The following is a 16,277-nucleotide window of genomic DNA, read 5'->3' on the forward strand; positions in this document are numbered from 1 at the left end:
ATGCTTGGTTTTAGATTCTCTTTATTTATTTATTAATTAATCGTCATATAAATTCGACGTATAGCTCTTTTTCAACCCGAAAAAAATACACATTATTAGGGAATGTTTAATGTTTAGTGTTTAATAGTCTCGCACTCGCAAGCAGATTGGTGACATCCCGCGATGTTTAAGTGCAATGGCGTACGAGGAAGGGGAGTCGCTTGAATCCTGGCTCAGTGAGTGATTAATCTCGTTATATGCATAATCTGATTTGTATATTCAGCGATTAATTTTATTCTTTGGAGCTGGAAGGAAACGGCAGTCAGTCCGGAAGCTGTCAGTCCCTTTTCTTTGTAGACAGGGTGCAAACATTCAAGCTGCGCGACTGTCCGTCTGCCTGCATCATCAGATGGGTGGAGAAGTCAATCCGCAGTGACAGCTCAGTGTGTGCACTGATTGAACAGATTATTGTCCTTAAATGGTGTTTAGTGCCGCGTTCAGGTGCCCACATTTCAATGAGAGACAAAAGCAATCATAAAAATGCAAAATATAAAGAACTAGTGCAGTCTTGATCACAATTGTTCACAATTAGACATAAATCAGTTAAGTAGTAGTAACTATTTTATCCCAGTTTAATTGCAATTTGTGAGCTATAATAAATGTAATTAAAAAGGGGAGTGGTACACTTTTTATTGATATTGTTTATAAGTGCTGTGGCTTCCATCTTTTTTTAAATTAATTTAAAATATAAAAAGTTATTATTATTTGATAATAAAACCTATTTTTTTTAATATTTTCTCATCAGGGTATGGTATCATTGCTAAAATACAGATTAGATTTTGATTCACTAGATCACTATGTGGCTGAATGGTTAAATAAAAATCGATTCAGTTTTCATATTTTTATTCTTAAACCAATTTGGTTTGTTAATGAAAAGCTTAGACTTTTTCTGTGTGTGTGTGAATATTTTCACTTCCAGTATAACAGCACACACTTCTCTTTATTTAAAATCTAAATAAATAATTAATTTTTTCTTTATTTAGACAAATGACTAAGCATGGGTCATTACAAACAAATTTTCTTTGCAAAAGTAAATATTGTTTTGTTTTTTTAAGTTATTTCATGAAACCATTTTATCTTTTTTTAAATGAATTCATTAAGAAATTAACTGTATACTTCAGTGGAACACATAATAGCAAATATAACCTTGTAGCACTTAAAAAATGATAAATGGGGTCATACTTGTATAGCACTTGAAGAGGTTTAATTCCACTTTTTCCTCTGATACTTCTGCATTTTCTATTAATCGGTGCAACCGTCCATTTTTCTATCAACAAACTGTGCTTCACTTTTTCTTTTTGTTACTAAAACTAGACTTTTAAAACAACATTCGAGTGGACCTAAACAAATAGGTCTTTTTAGTTGATCTAATTATTTTTTAATAAAAAGACAACACCAATAAAAATAGCTGAAACAAAACTATCAAAAGCCTATTTTTGGACATAACGACTCCCTTATAATTTGGAATGTTACCTCAAATCAATGGATTAATGATTCCTTTTTTTTTTGCAACTTTTTTATTTGTAGCTGTTAACAGTTTTTAAAAATACTTTAATTTTAATTTGACTTTAAAAAAATGTGTGATGCTGAATGTGTTGCTCAGTTTCATTTAGGTCAATATAGTTGTACTCCACCTACAGATAAAGCCACACATCCAACTAACAGACAAGAGGACTGGGAGTACATCATTGGCTTCTGTGATCAGGTTAACAGGGAGTTGGAAGGGTAAGCTGGTTGCACGTTACTCACTTCAACTGAAGATGTGCTATTTTTCATTTGGGTTTCTTTGTTTTAGCCCTCAGATTGCGGTGCCTCTGCTTTTGCACAAAATCTGTTCACAAGAATGGGAGGCTCTTCAGGCTCTGACTGTAGGAAGCAGCTGTCATCAAGCTCATTTTTGCCCCAAGCTGACCCAACCATCGATGCAAATAATGTGTTATGTGCAGGTACTGGAGGCCTGCATGAAGAACTGCGGGAAGAGGTTTCACCGTGAAATTGGAAGGTATCGGTATTTAAATGAGCTGGTAAAACTGGTTTCTCCAATGGTGAGCTTCCCTCAACTAAATCGAGAACTTTTGTGTTGATAAAAGGAACAGCGGTTGAATATTTAGTGTCCTGTTCATTTGATGTCTGCAGTATGTGGGTGCCAGTACTCCAGAGAAGGTGAAGAAGAGGATTATAGAAATGCTGTGCAGCTGGAGAGTTGCTTTTCCCAACGAAACCAAGATCAATGATGCCTACACGGCACTCAAGAAACAAGGTGTATTTTTTTATTTCAAGTTATCTGATCGCAAATGATAAATGAAGCCCCTACTTTACAGATGATTGATTCTTCTGCACTCTTTATCAGGCCTGGTGACCCATGAGCCGGAGCTTCCGGTAGACAAGACTCTGATTCCTTCTCCTCCAACACGACCGAAGCACCCGGTCTTTGACAATGAAGACATGGGCAAGGTGAGGGATGAAATGTTTTAATAAACTTTTGTATTTATCTACAACAAGTTCGGCTGATCCAACAGATTGTTTCTTCTGTTGTTTTGCAGCTGCTGGCTGAGCTCCTTCGAAGTAAAAACCCAGAAGATCTTCAGGAGGCCAACAGGTTAATCAAAAACATGGTGAAGGAGGTGAGGCATACTGGCATACTGACACTGCATTGGTCCCGGGCTCCCCGTTTGGGCCAATCGCGGCCCTCTTTGTGACGATTGTGTCATCACCAGGACGAGGTTCGGGTGCAGAAGGTCACAAAGCGTATGCACACTTTGGAGGAGGTGAACATCAATGTCAAGTTGCTGACGGAGATGCTGTCCCATTATGATAAAGACAACTCCAGTGACTCGGACAAAGAGATCATAAAGGTTTGTAGTCGATGACACGAGTGCACCATTAAAGAACTAACCATTCTTACCTTTAAACCTGGTTCAGGAAAAACTTTAAACAGGGATTTGAAAATCATTTTAGGCGGGAAAAACATGTATAATCATCTGAGACTGAGACAAGAACAGCATAGAAGCAAACAAATAAATGTATTTGTCAAGAATAGAAACATTTTAAGAAAAAACAAACCTAAATATTCCATGTTTTTGTTGTTTTGCTTCATTTTATATTAACATTTTACACTTAATAAATCAAACAAAAGGAGGTATAACACCATTTTTAAAATCACATCCATTTGTGGGACTCACTTAATTAACAGCTTTTTTTTTTACTTTCACCATCTCTTGATGTTTGCAGAGGCAGGACTCACACTGAGCTGCAGTTTCTCTGAACAGCCCGTTCTTTCTTTTTCCGCAGGAGCTCTACGAGCGATGTGACAAGCAGAGACGTGCCGCTTTCAAGATGGCCACCGAGGCTGAGGACCATGACACCAGTTTAGGTTTGCCAGATCATCTTCAAAACCCTTTTCTCCTTTCTGTTCCCGTTGTCATGTTATAGTCTGTGTCCACCGCCCTTGTCAGGTGACATTCTCCAGGCGAGCGATGACCTCTCCAGAGTCATCAACTCCTATAAGAAGATTGTTGAGGGACAGGTGATCAACGGCGAGAGTGATGAGCCTCAAACTGCAGCTCCTTCGAGTGAGATGTGTTGGAATCAGTTTATGTCTTTGTTTTTCTCACTTTTTTGTTGCTGCAGGTGGGTTTCATCAGTTTTTCTCTCATTTAGCAGAGACCACAGACACACTGGTTGACCTCGGCGGCCTCGATGCTCAAAGCTCTCCACACCCCCCTCCCTTGCAGACATGCCCATACATCGCCGACCCCGCCGTTTCTGCAATCCCGATGTTGCCTCCTCCCCCCAAACGGGCCGCCGGCTCCCTCAGCAGTCAGAGCAGCAGCCCGAGTCACCCGTCTACAGACAAGACCTCCACCGTACTCTCCCTGCTTGACGATGAGCTGCTGTCTCTTGGTAGAGTTTCAGGCTCTTTTTTTTTGTTTGTTTTGTTTTTTGGTTAACGCGCATGCTGGGCCACTCAAACACTTAGGTGTGCTACAATCTTCACCGGGTTTTAAAAGCACATTTGGCTTAAAGATTTTCTAGTTTTCCTGACAGCTTTAAAGCACAATATTAGAGTTTTCAGACCTGCAGCTTTGAACTCGCTTTTTTCCTATTTAACTGGCTTCTTTCATTTTCCAGGACTGAATGACCCCCCTACCTCTGTAAGCAGCCAAGCAAAGCCCAGTTTGGGGGAAATCTCCAGTCAGTGGTCTTCCTTGCAGGTACTTAAAGTATAATTAGGAGAATATAGGTCTGCGAGCGCAGGCTCCTCAAAAGTCATTAAATTTAAAATCTACACTCATTACCAGAAAAAAGTCTTGAATCTGCGTTAAATTACGTCGTAAATTATTACTTAATTACTTGTTGGCTGCATTGTGTTAAAGATCCACTTTTGATCTAGTTTAAAGATGTTCCCAGTGGTCTTTTAATTATGATTATGCAGTTTTTAGCAAAAAAAAAAAACGTTGTCATTTTCTAGGACATGGTTTCTGCAGAGCAGAGTGTGAGTGGGACTGCTGGTGCAGAGTAAGCCCACCCCCACTTTCCATCACCTATTTGTTTATATGTGCTCTCCTGCTAGCTTTCAGCCCCTCATACCTCCAACCTAACATTACCGGCGCAACAAAAATGGCGAGCAGTATCGGAGCTATCCAGATGTACAGTTTAGAGCCAGATGTCAGCTCAGGTGAGGAAAACAAAGACGTCCACGGATCTATTTATCTATAAGTGGATGCATCAGAATGGAGCGGAGCAGAGAGCTTGAGGATACATAACAAATAGCAAAGACTTTCTTTTTCCAACTGCATTTTTTGTCTGCTCCTGATTCCCAATGATTAGAATCAAGAAACACTCAGAAATGCAATTTTGAGCTGAATTTTCTTTACAAACTCTTAAATGTAACTTTTAGGAGCCCCAGTCCGTTTGTTCGAGCAGAGGATAACTTGTCCTGTCTTTGCAGGCCCCTACAGCAGGTCTGGATATGTTTGGCAGTGTGGCATGTTCAGGTCCCGTGCCTCCAGTGGAACCAGCTGTCACGCAGAGTCCACAGAACCTTCAGAATCTGGCTATGATGGGCTTTACTGATCAGCAAAGGTGCAGAGAATCTAGAGTTAATGCCTTATGTGAGGGGAATAAAATAAACAAAGGAATCCAAGATATTTTATCTTTTAATTATCAACCAGTCACATCCATTCCTTAAGTTTCAACCATCAAAAATGTGAAAAAACTGTAGTGGATTCTGCTTTTATGACATTAATAAGATTTTGACACATTTTTTAGCTATAAATTCCCTGCATGACAGCTGTTAAGTTGCAGCTTTTTTTATTAAATGAGGAAAATTACTTAATTGTGTTTTATATTTTATAAATGAATTAAGTCCAAGTTTAAACACGTGTATTTATTTATGTCTACAAATCTTATTTAAGAGATTTTCTTCTCTGAAATCAATTACTTTTGTCACTTTGCCAAATTTAAAGGCTTTTTTTTTAATGCATCTTAGTCAATCTGATCTCAGAATTTCATTGATGTGTATTTTGTTTAGATTGTTCAGCCAGATCACAGCAGCAGGAAGCATTTTTGGGATAACAGCAGCACCGGCGCCTGCCTTCATGCCTGTGCACAGCGCCAATCCTGCAGCTTCCCTTTTTCACAGCTCAATGCCAAGCTCCCCTGCCTTGTCCCGCTCTCAGAATCAGACCGTGGCTCCAGGCAGTCCTGTGTTCTGCTCCCTGTCCCCTTGCCACCCACCCCTCCAGGGCAGTTCAGGCAGAGGTGCAGACATTTCTCTCAGCAACGTCCACGTTCCTTTGGAGGCCATCAAACCCAGTGAGAACAACAAAGATGCCAAGCATAGAAGTATATCATTTCTTAAGCCTAATTGTTAATTTTTGTCTGCTTTTAGGTAAAGTCTTACCTGTTACTGCCTATGATAAAGATGGGGTTCGTGTGCTCATCAACTTTGCGTCAGATTCTCCTCCTGGGAGGCCTGACGTGTTGGTGATGGTGGTGTCCATGCTCAACACAGCACCCATGCCTGTTCACAATGTTGTCCTGCAAGCTGCTGTGCCAAAGGTGATGAGAGAATCAACTAGAGCCTCAGAAACCTTCAACAACTCACACTGTGTCTGTTTTAATCTTCTGCTAGTCAATGAAGGTAAAGCTGCAGCCTCCATCGGGAGCTGAACTGGCCCCTTTCAACCCCATCCTGCCTCCCGCCTCCATCACTCAGATCATGCTGCTGGCCAACCCAGCAAAGGTGGGTAACACAAAGAGGAAGCCGTGACCAAAGGCAAACTTTCATCCTATAGAAACAAGAGTTTCTGTCCCCACAGGAAAAGGTGCGCCTGCGCTACAAGCTGTCTTTCACACTTGGAGAGCGTCTGTACTACGAAGTAGGAGAGGTGAACCATTTCCCCCCACCAGAAACATGGGGACACCTATAGCAGAGTGGTGCTGTGAATAATCCACACTCATTGAAAGGGTGTTTGTGGGCTCCCTTCATTCCAGACAAAGATGAAAAGATGTCCATTTTTTAGCTTTACATTTCTAATATGTGTTCATTTTTTCTCAGTGTTATTAGCACTGTGGGGTTAAAAGAATCCTTTGTGCAGTTATAAAACTAAATAAAAATGCTAAAATCCAGAAACTTCTAAAAGAGGTTTTCCAGAGATAAATCTGAGCCTTGAATGCATCTGAAAGCAGAGTTTGAAGACTGTCAGACTGAAAGTTTAGAACCAATGTTTGCAATATTTTTTCCTGTAAAATGTTTACATACCTGTAGACATGTGAAAGTTCTTAAAAGTACAAATAATGTGTCATATTGTTTCAGGAAAATATTCAACCAGAATGCATTTCTTTCTAGATTCTCCAGGGTTCAACTAGCTGTTGTTGCTAGCTCAATGAATTCACTGCTTCAGATTGAGCCATTTAAACTCAGTTGTTTGTTTTTTTTAAATATTTTTATTTTATGAAATGTGAGGGGAAAGTGATTTCATTTGTTAGAGCCTTAGCCTGGAATGAAAGCACTGATTTTCCTCCCATTGTTGGTATATGTTCAGGTATATGTTCATGTGCGTTTTTAAATCACTGAATTTTGGTTTGCTCTGTTTTTTGGCAGTTTGAAAGGTTTTATTTTGAGACTGAAATATTTTACTGTGCAGTTTGGCAGTGAATGCATCTTGTAACATGAGCAGAATTTGTCCAACACACGTTTTCTTAGGATATCAAAATGTGAGAGCAAAAGGGTATCGAGTCATGTTGGAGCGGATGTACAGAAGTGTGTTTGATGTAAATATTGTGAGATGTGTCTGTTTACTGTAAATTATGGAAATGTAATGTGCCATCTGTCTGCTGCTTGAAAATAAAAGAGTATTGATGTTTGATATTCCCCTTTTGAAGTACATCATTATGAATAAAAAAGCTGATTTAGGTTGAGAATTTTTTTATTATCAAAAGTCACAAAAGTTATTGGATTTTATGTACATCATGGAAAAGAATGAGGGGGTGTACTTCATGTTTCCACCGTTCCCTCTTTGACTATGGCCATTGCCAAGTTTCTTGATAGCGCGAGTCTCAGGAGCTCCACTTTGGTCAACTCTACATCTTCCTCCTAAACGAATATAGATATAATAAAGTGTTTAAATCAACTTCCCATTCACAAATCCAGTATATTTCTTCAAAAACAAAGTTTCAAACATTTAGAGATGTACATTTTACAGGGAATAAAAGCTGCTTTACAAAGCCAAACAGGGAAAAACTCTTACTTTGAAAGGTTACATGAAAGTTTCAGAGGCTGGAAAGGATGAAATTCGTACCTGCATGGATTTGTCCGAGTCTGAAGATGGAGTGTTCAGTGAGGAAGTGAGCTCCTCTAAACAGAACATCAACTCATAGGTTTGGTCCGCTGAGAAGATCACCTTTATAAAAAATAAATAAACCAATAAAAACATTTAAAAAGGCGCTTTTGTCAATATCTTATAGCTTTTCTTGCATCAAAATGCAACAATCTACAGCTTGGTGCTTAAGGCTGCTAAATACCAACAATGTCATTAGGAAATGATTTTTGATTCACAAAATAACGAAACAAAAGCTCATGGGATAATTTAAAAGAGTGTGTTACAAACAAAAATATTCAAATACTTCATGATTTTACAGACAGAAAATTCCTATATTGAATTTTATATGTGATAGAATAAAAAAACACAGTTTGAAACTTCTAAAAGATTCGAAACTGAAAGTGGAAAAAAAGATTTGAAACTCAAATTGAGTTTTGAAACTTAAAAACAGAAAATTTGAAGGTGAAAATAATTATGTTTCTATTAGAATTGCAGAAAGTTTCGGACACTTTAATTTTTTTTTAGCTTAACACCAATATTTTAGCTTGAATTTTCAAGTTGTTTTATTTGGGTTTGAAATCTTAATGGCCCTGATTTGGCTCCATACAACTTAACATTTGAAGAAAACTTTGGCTGAAAATCTCAGTTGGGTTTTATTCTTTGTTTAGTGTAAAAACTGCTCCACAAAAGCTGGAAACTTGATGTTAGCTGACCTCTTTCTGCTCCAGCAGAGGCAGCGCATCAGTCAGCAAGGTCATCCAGAAGCTCCGAGGAGCAATCTTGGCCGTCATGAGGGAGAGGAGCAGCTTTGCAGCCTCCTTGAAGCGCTTCTCCCCGTAAAGCTTGTGAAACTCGCGGTACTTCCCTAAACAAGCAGACAAACGTTATCCACAATTACCTAGAAATGAAAAATAAAATGCTGTTGCCCAATGAGTATTCATAGGTTCTGCAGGAGGAGGAACAACAATTCAAGTGTATTTTAAGTGTGTACCAAGAAAAGTCAGCCTGTCGCTTAGCAGCATGGCTGGACCCAAGTTGTCGATCAAATCCAGATCAGAAAAGGTCCCTTTGGCGCAGTAATCCTGTAAAAATCTGACACAAAAACAGAAAGATGTCAATTTGTTTTATTTCCCCAAACAGTAGGGGTGTAACGGTACACGTAGTCGGACTGAACCGTTTCGGTACGGCAATTTTTGTTTGGATCACTTTTGCAGCGTTTCGGTTTTACGTTTTTTTTTGTTCTGCCTCCGGCGTAGAGGATCTCCTCTGGGTTTTCCGATTACGCCTCAGAAACCTCATTGCAGGAGGTTCAACAGCCATTAGGTGACGGAGTTGACAGTGAGCGTGTCAACAGTATCATGCAGACGCGAGGCCAGAGCTGAAGGACCCCCCCCCCATTTCTCCTTACGCTCTTGTGTGTGGGAAAAGACAACTGGATAAGTCGAATGCTGCGTTTCGACATTTTATTGTTACATGAAGATAGCATATGCCACAGATAATGCATCTAATATGTTAACGCAATTAAAAAAGGTAAGAAATGTTTTTTTTTCAGGCCAGTGTTAAAATCCAAAGTTCTTGGTTCCTGACAGCTAATAGTTGTATTATTTTATGTAGCAGATCACCTACATAGATTAATTTTATTATTGTTATATAAAACCAATCAACGCATTTTGCAAGAATTTTTTTTCTGTCTTTTTGTACCAAAAAAACAAACAGAAAATATATCAAACCGAGCCCTATGAAATTCTGAACCGAACCGAATTGAGATTTTTGTGTACCGTTACACCCCTACCAAACAGTGATGTCTTTTTAGGTTTAGAATACACAATAAAGGTTGACAAAAATACAACAAATTAAACAGAGCTTTGAGAACCATTTGTGATTTAACTGATTTACATCTAAAAGCTGAGAAAAAAGGAGGGAAAACTTGAATAACTCTGCGGCTCAGAAAAACGTCCATTTCTGGACGTCTGGTGAAGCTAAAAGTTAAATGTACAGAACAATGATCAAAGACAAAGGTGCAGATTGTAAAGAGAAGCCAACCTTTCAGAGATGAGGGTGGCAAACGCTGCATCTTTGGCTCTGATGCTCCAGGAAAGGGCGGAGCCAAGTCTGTTGTTTCTTAAGGCCCTCATGGCCATGATTTTACAGATACTCCGTACTGGATCACAAACAAAAAACACATTTCAAATGCCAAACTCAACGAAAGAAAGTTCAACTTGAATGGTATTTCTGGAACCAAGGTGATTACAGAATAAAGAGTCTTTTAGAACCTTGCTCCGACATCTGCCTCTGTTCACAAATGCGGAGGACCTTCAGTGCTTTCCGCTCCGTGTCTAAGGGAACGCGCTCAATCTGGAGCTCAAGGTAGACACGACCAAACTCGAGGCAGTGATCGAAGTAATCCACAGCCAACTGCCACAGACTGATCAACAGACAAACAAAAAGACATCCTTTAAGGGAAAACCTTCACAGAAAAATTCAAATAATTAAAAGGAGGACTTAAAAAACAAACCAACCTGTGATGAGTGAAGAGGCCAGAGGCATATTCCAACAGGAGGAATTCTCTTAAATTGGAACCAAAGCTGCAAAAACACAGAAAAACACTGAATAAAAGAAGTCCTAACCTCCAGACTAAAAAACTAAATCTGCACACAGGGTTCTTACTGTAGATTGTGAGACTGGAGGAGTTTGCAGTGATCCAGCAGGTCTGTCAGATGAGCCACAAACCACCAGTTGTTGAGAGCGATGCTGAGGCAAAAGGAAGAAATTGAATGTTTAAAGTAGATTTAAAATAAGTGTACTTGCATGCATCAGTCCCATTGTTGCACCTGCAGTCCTTAATAACTTGATGGATGTCAAACTCAAAGGCAGCCAGCAAGATGCTGTCCAGAGGTTCTGGTGCGCTCCTTGAGTCCAGAAACATGGTCATACACGACTGCAAAACACACAGGTACACTTAATATCTGGATGCAGCAGACATGAGTGCAAGTTTTGTAGAATAGTTCACCTGTGCATAGTAGTGCAACTCAGTGGGCTTTACAGTGGGATGACAGAACAGCAGTCTTGAGACAAGGAAGTGATACCAGGTTCCCAGGAGGTCTTTGTGCTCCAGTAAAGTGTCTTCATCACCCAGGAGGATCTAAAAAATAAAGAACAGAAATTATTGAAACATTTTATATCATATAGTTGAAACATTTGCACCAATTTATTAATCTGGTGCTGCTAAATGACTAAAATGTATTTTGGTGCCAGATTAGAAATTAAAACACACATTTAATATCCCAGAAATTGCCTACAGTGAAGCATGGCGGCGATAGCTTCATAATTTGAGCATGCATCATATCAGCCCATTGGGATTTAGCAAGAATTGAAGTGATTAAAACTGTTAACAGAAACGGGCGTATTTTTAGGAAAAGCCTACATTAGTACCAACAATGTTAGCATTTTGAAAATACACGATAGCATAAAAAGTAGTAACGGATGGACTGACCTTGCAGATGACCTCCAGATGTTGGTTGCTAGCAAAAGAGTTGTCCTGCAAGCAGCGGTCTACCTCTTCATGCCAGTGCCTCCACTTAACGTCAAACTCTGTCAGTGTCTGTGTGCCACCAGGCTGAAGACATACATGTGAGGATGAAAATGGACATTTTGAAATTGTTTGGTTCGTTATGTGTTTGAACACATTTAAAGGCAGGTCACCAGTCCCTCAGCCAAAACAGAGAAAGAAACTGATGCAGGAGTCGTCGTGCAAACTCCTCTTAAGGAGGCCACAACTTAGATTTAACCTTTATGGCAGGTAAATGACCATAAGTCATTCTTAACCCACAGACTAAAACCAGATAACTCCCATTGTACTTACATTGTAAAAAGGCATCTTGCTGAGTAAGTTATCCATCATCTTGTAGATGTTGTTTGCAGCAGGCGTTAGGGTGGCCTTTTTCCCCAGCATCTGTCTGGCTTCGTCCAACCTGCCCTGCAGCACATAACTCACCACCTGCACAGCACAACGAAACTCTCAGAGATCTCCAGTGGAGGCGGATCGTGTGTGTGCATGTCCCGCACTAACCACATCCCAGTAGTCTCGATGCTCAGCAGGGCTGTCACTCTGCAGCACGTCTCGAGCCTTTTCGTCTACGTCAGCCTTGTGCAGCCTCACCCAGTCCAGGAGGTGAAGCAGGAGCGAGCCGGCTGAAAGCATGCAAAACACACATCAATCATGAATGGGTTTTTATGGAGCCTTGCCTTTGTTTAGTTATAATAAAAGATATTTTGTTGTTAACTAAAAACTGAGATTCTAACCAGGAGCAGCATCGATGAAAAGGACTTCACACAGATTCCAGATCAGTTCTATAGCTAAAAGAATGGAGACCTGCAACAAAACAGACTGGATTAGGAACTAAATAATATTTAAGAGAAATGTTACTGATGAGTCAAGGGTTAAAATACAGATGAGCTCTGACTATTTAAAATGCAACAAAAATATGTCATTTAAAACATATTATAATGGCACAATGACAGCTTTACCCACAAAAAAGATCAGTAATGATTTATATTTGTACCGACAAGCAAAAATCCAAAATAAACAAGCTCCGACATGAATAAGAGTTTGTTTCAAGATCATACAGAAGACATTTCTAGTATAATAAGATCTCACAAATGCAGTTTGAAATAACATCAAAACTAGTCGACGTCTGCTTGGTTGATTTAAAAATCATTAAAAAAAATACACATTTTTTAATTCCTAAGAACAAATTATACACAAAATTATTTGAATTGTATTTATTACAGACCACTAAAATCCACATCCGAGGAAACAAAAAAATATTACGAATAGTAAAAAGATTAAAAAGAAGAGGAAAAAAACTATTATACGTTAATAAGTTAAAAAATTAAACTAATCACAATTTCTAAAAAGGAAAAGATGAAACTAAAGAATAAAAACACGTGCCTGGTTTCCATACTGTACGGACATCTCTGCGTTTTTTGTGGAAACTGCAAACAAAAAAGTACATGCCATTATAAAAAACTACACTGTAGGATTCGAAGATACACTTCATGATTCAGTTTAAAGAAGCTAACCTGCAACTTGCTGCAGCTCCTCCATACAGGCTCGAATAACAGATCTATAGTTTTTACTGATGCTGACAAACCTATAGAGCAAAACAGGAATTGTTTTTTTTTTTTACTTTAACACTGTTTGACATGAAATAGTTACATGTTGATGTTTTGCCTGTTTTCTTTTTCAATCTTTATGTCATCCCACTGATCAAAAAATTAAAAAGAAAATGTCAATAAAAACTAATTATTTGTGTAAGCTGAGCGGTCTCTCATCAGGAGACTTACTGAGGTTTCTTGTTCTTGCTGGGCAGATCCTCCCTGATTGTTTGCAAGCCAACAAAAATGTGATGCGACTCGTTAAAGAGTTTGCGCAAAATAGGAGAGTAGATGTCTTCATCTTTCCGGACTTCATGGATGAAGGGGGAACCAGATCCTGTTGCACCTGAAACACAAGACAATAGAAAGGAAACAAAGCAAGAAGACTTGCGAAAGTATTGAAACTGAAATTAACACATACCTGTTGCTTTGAAGAGGGTCTCATAGACAAAGATATTACCTTGACCCCATGCAAAGCCCATATGCTTTCCTCTTCTGAGTGCAGGAATATTCTGTATTGAGAGTGATAACACAGATTTCCAATTGTAATAATCTCTGCAACATTCAATAGAACATTATTGAACATCACTAAAGTGCTTATTTGACCATTTCTATCTTGTAGCAAAGCTTTTTGGGATTCAATCTAACTAAGTTTTGTTTCCTTATATTTAAAAAAAAGACTTTCAATCAATATCTACTGAAAATCCTGCAAAAGTACGTTCTTTACAATCATAAGGCATTTGACACGGTGAATCATGAGATTCTTTTGTCTAACTTTTCTATGGACTCAATTCAGTGGATAAAATCATATCCAGAATTCAGAAAACAGTGTGATTGTATTAACAGTGTCAAATCAACTCTCTTAGATGTCCCTGTTGGTCTACCACAGGGATCAATACTTGGGCCTTTATTGTTTTCTATGTATATTAATGATCTGCCAAACACATGTGGTAATGTTGAATTTCAAATGTATGCTGATGATGCTGTCATATTCACTAGCGCAAAAAATATTCAAGAAGCAGCCTCTATTCTTACCTCAGCTCTGGTTCCTGTAAATGAATGGCTTTCTAAATCTTGCTTACTGTTAAATACAACTAAAACTGTTTGTATGATGTTCACTAAGCAACCAGTGGACATCAAGCATTCAGGTATATTTTTGGAAGAACGGGAACTAGAAATTCTATCTAAATTTAAGTATCTTGGTGTGACACTTGATTCAACTCTGAGCTTCAAGAGCCATATTAAAAAAATTCACTTGGAGCTGCTAGAATGTTTTTGCATTCAATGATTCTATCACATATTGAATACTGTATTACATGTTGGTCCTTGCCGGGTGTAAATACGAGCAAAACCATAGAATCACTTTATAAAACAATCACTTAAGGTCTTAGATAGAAAACCAATGTCATTCCATGTTTGTAATATCTTGAAAAAGTACAAGTTGTTGAGCTTTGAGAATTTTAAAAATTTTAAATTCGCTTGTTTGATGTACAAGGTGTTACATGGACTTGCTCCGCCTCCCATGTCTGACTTTTTTTAAATAAGGTCTCACAGCGCTCTCAGGACTAGGGCCTCGTCTCGAGGGGACTGTGAGGTTCCACACAGAAAAACAGCCTTTGGACAAAACGCTCTTTCTGTAAAGGCCAGTAAACTCTTGAACAGTCTTCCATTGTACATAAGGGAGTGTCAATAATTACAGACCTTCAAAACACAGCTCAAGCAGTGGCTGAAAGCAAACCAGTCCTGTAACCACTGACTTTTAACTCTCATAATGTACCACTTTCTTGTGTTCTTATTGTATCTGTGACTGTGTCTTTTGTTTTGTCCTGTTTTATGTTTCCTGCCTAGGGACTAGGGATGCAAATTAGCATCATTGCTATAATCCAGCATGTTTACGCCTATAATCATTGTTTGGTAGATGTTCATTAATGTGCACTGTCCCTATTAAACAAAGCTTAAATAAAATAAAATCATTTTAAAATGTCCTGGCTTTCAAACAACATTCGATTTATTGCCTATTAGTTGCAATGTTACAACCAACACTCTTATGGTTTTCTTTTGCCTTTCTTAGTTTTAATCCATTGGACACATGCAACAGGATATTTATTTACCTTGACATTAAGACAGAGACTGGACTCAAAAATGTCCAGGAAAAGACTTACCTTTCTTTGTTTGACAAAGCACAAAATAACTTAACAAAACGTAGAAGACAAAAATAACGTTACATTTTGATTTTCTAACCATTGTTCCAAGTTTGTTTCTTTATATCCAAGAACATGTCAACTGTGACATTGTTTTAGCTACGAAACCTCCAACTCGTAATGTCGGTCCGTAACATTTCATCATAAACTTTTGTGTTTGTATCATTAACTACTAGTGTATTTTTTTATTCCGAATTTTAGGATTTACAAAATTCAAAATGCTTAGCTAACTTGTTAGCTGCTATTCGATAGCGCATAACAATAAACTACATAGTACGAAAGACTTACGGTTATCGTCGGTTCAACGTCTACCTCCTCCATCGGATGAAACTTTTTAGATCCTTTTAAATTTCAAACTATGAACTTTTTCACCTTAATCATGCCATTTAACACGTGCTATAATATAGCAACGCTTGCGCGCCTCTCTTTTTCTACGACTATCTCGCGCATGCGTCAAATGTAGGACTGTCCTACTTAATGCCTGTTTTGTTTTTTGTTTTTTTAAATTTGCAAGTACAGTACTTTCTTTTACTTTTAATCTACGTCAAGAAAACTGACATGACTGAAGCAAATAACACTATCTTTAGAATCGATATACATTTAAAAGTCGAAGTAATTTTATTCCGAAAACGTGTAACATATTCTCAGAATCAGGAAGATACAATCGTATCATATTGTTAATATACATTAAAACGTTATATAAGTTAGCTATCTTAGAAAATATATCGCCATATCGGTAAATGTTGTCGTTTAGTCGGTGCCTGTTTTTTATTGTAACAAAAAAAGAAAGAAAAACCAAGATGGCCACTGGGCTATAATGAGGGGTTAAAATAAGGAGAGTACTAATATATCACGCTGTACATCTAATACCGATCATATGGGCGCTTTATGAAACGTGCAGCACTGATACTAGTCTTCGGCGTGACGATGAACAGATTTCCTTCGTATATAATAGACCTAAACCAAAAACAAAAGGGAAAAATTCTGCCGTGCGCGTGCATGTGAAGCCGAGTATCTCTGTAACGCGCAGGCGGTAGTCTCCCGCCCATAACTA

General features: G+C 38.4%; 2 protein-coding genes across 3 annotated transcripts; one reads left to right on the top strand and one right to left on the bottom strand.

Moving 5' to 3' along the window:
- Nucleotides 1-53: 53 nt before the first annotated feature.
- On the top strand, nt 54-7,412 carry gga3 (golgi associated, gamma adaptin ear containing, ARF binding protein 3). Of its 2 annotated transcripts, none has more exons than XM_011478252.2 (17): nt 54-215; nt 1,680-1,764; nt 1,835-1,907; nt 1,986-2,084; nt 2,176-2,299; nt 2,390-2,493; nt 2,583-2,663; nt 2,757-2,894; nt 3,331-3,412; nt 3,495-3,611; nt 3,700-3,942; nt 4,171-4,253; nt 4,991-5,124; nt 5,573-5,856; nt 5,933-6,102; nt 6,176-6,286; nt 6,363-7,412. In XM_011478252.2, the coding sequence occupies exons 1-17, from the start codon at nt 176-178 to the stop codon at nt 6,471-6,473; spliced, it is 2,079 nt and encodes a 692-aa protein (XP_011476554.1). In that variant the 5' UTR covers nt 54-175; the 3' UTR covers nt 6,474-7,412. The 2 variants fall into 2 exon arrangements, with proteins under 2 accessions (XP_011476554.1, XP_011476556.1); XM_011478254.2 differs by having other exon boundaries at nt 3,703-3,942.
- Nucleotides 7,413-7,454: 42 nt separating this feature from the next.
- Nucleotides 7,455-16,227, bottom strand: nup85 (nucleoporin 85). The gene is made up of 19 exons (XM_004071485.4): nt 15,512-16,227; nt 13,444-13,534; nt 13,212-13,368; nt 12,948-13,018; nt 12,817-12,860; nt 12,168-12,237; nt 11,935-12,056; nt 11,728-11,862; nt 11,359-11,481; nt 10,876-11,007; nt 10,697-10,803; nt 10,533-10,616; nt 10,385-10,450; nt 10,139-10,290; nt 9,909-10,026; nt 8,857-8,957; nt 8,579-8,730; nt 7,845-7,946; nt 7,455-7,639 (listed from the first exon to the last, which is right to left on the bottom strand). The coding sequence occupies exons 1-19, from the start codon at nt 15,542-15,544 to the stop codon at nt 7,541-7,543; spliced, it is 1,959 nt and encodes a 652-aa protein (XP_004071533.1). The 5' UTR covers nt 15,545-16,227; the 3' UTR covers nt 7,455-7,540.
- Nucleotides 16,228-16,277: the final 50 nt, after the last annotated feature.

This window comes from Oryzias latipes, chromosome 8 (genome assembly GCF_002234675.1).
Source record: "Oryzias latipes chromosome 8, ASM223467v1".
NCBI lineage: Eukaryota > Metazoa > Chordata > Actinopteri > Beloniformes > Adrianichthyidae > Oryzias > Oryzias latipes.

Bases quoted from the DNA above. Each gene is read 5' to 3' on its own strand.
- gga3 (XM_011478252.2), top strand. From the start codon at position 176: ATGGCGTACGAGGAAGGGGAGTCGCTTGAATCCTGGCTCA. The intron at 5,857-5,932 runs GTGAGAACAACA...GTCTGCTTTTAG, and splicing joins TTTGGAGGCCATCAAACCCA to GTAAAGTCTTACCTGTTACT. The intron at 6,103-6,175 runs GTGATGAGAGAA...ATCTTCTGCTAG, and splicing joins TGCAAGCTGCTGTGCCAAAG to TCAATGAAGGTAAAGCTGCA.
- nup85 (XM_004071485.4), bottom strand. From the start codon at position 15,544: ATGGAGGAGGTAGACGTTGAACCGACGATAACC. The intron at 11,008-11,358 runs GTCAGTCCATCC...TTTATTTTTTAG, and splicing joins ATCTGGAGGTCATCTGCAAG to ATCCTCCTGGGTGATGAAGA. The intron at 10,291-10,384 runs GTTGGTTTGTTT...TCTGTTGATCAG, and splicing joins GGCCTCTTCACTCATCACAG to TCTGTGGCAGTTGGCTGTGG.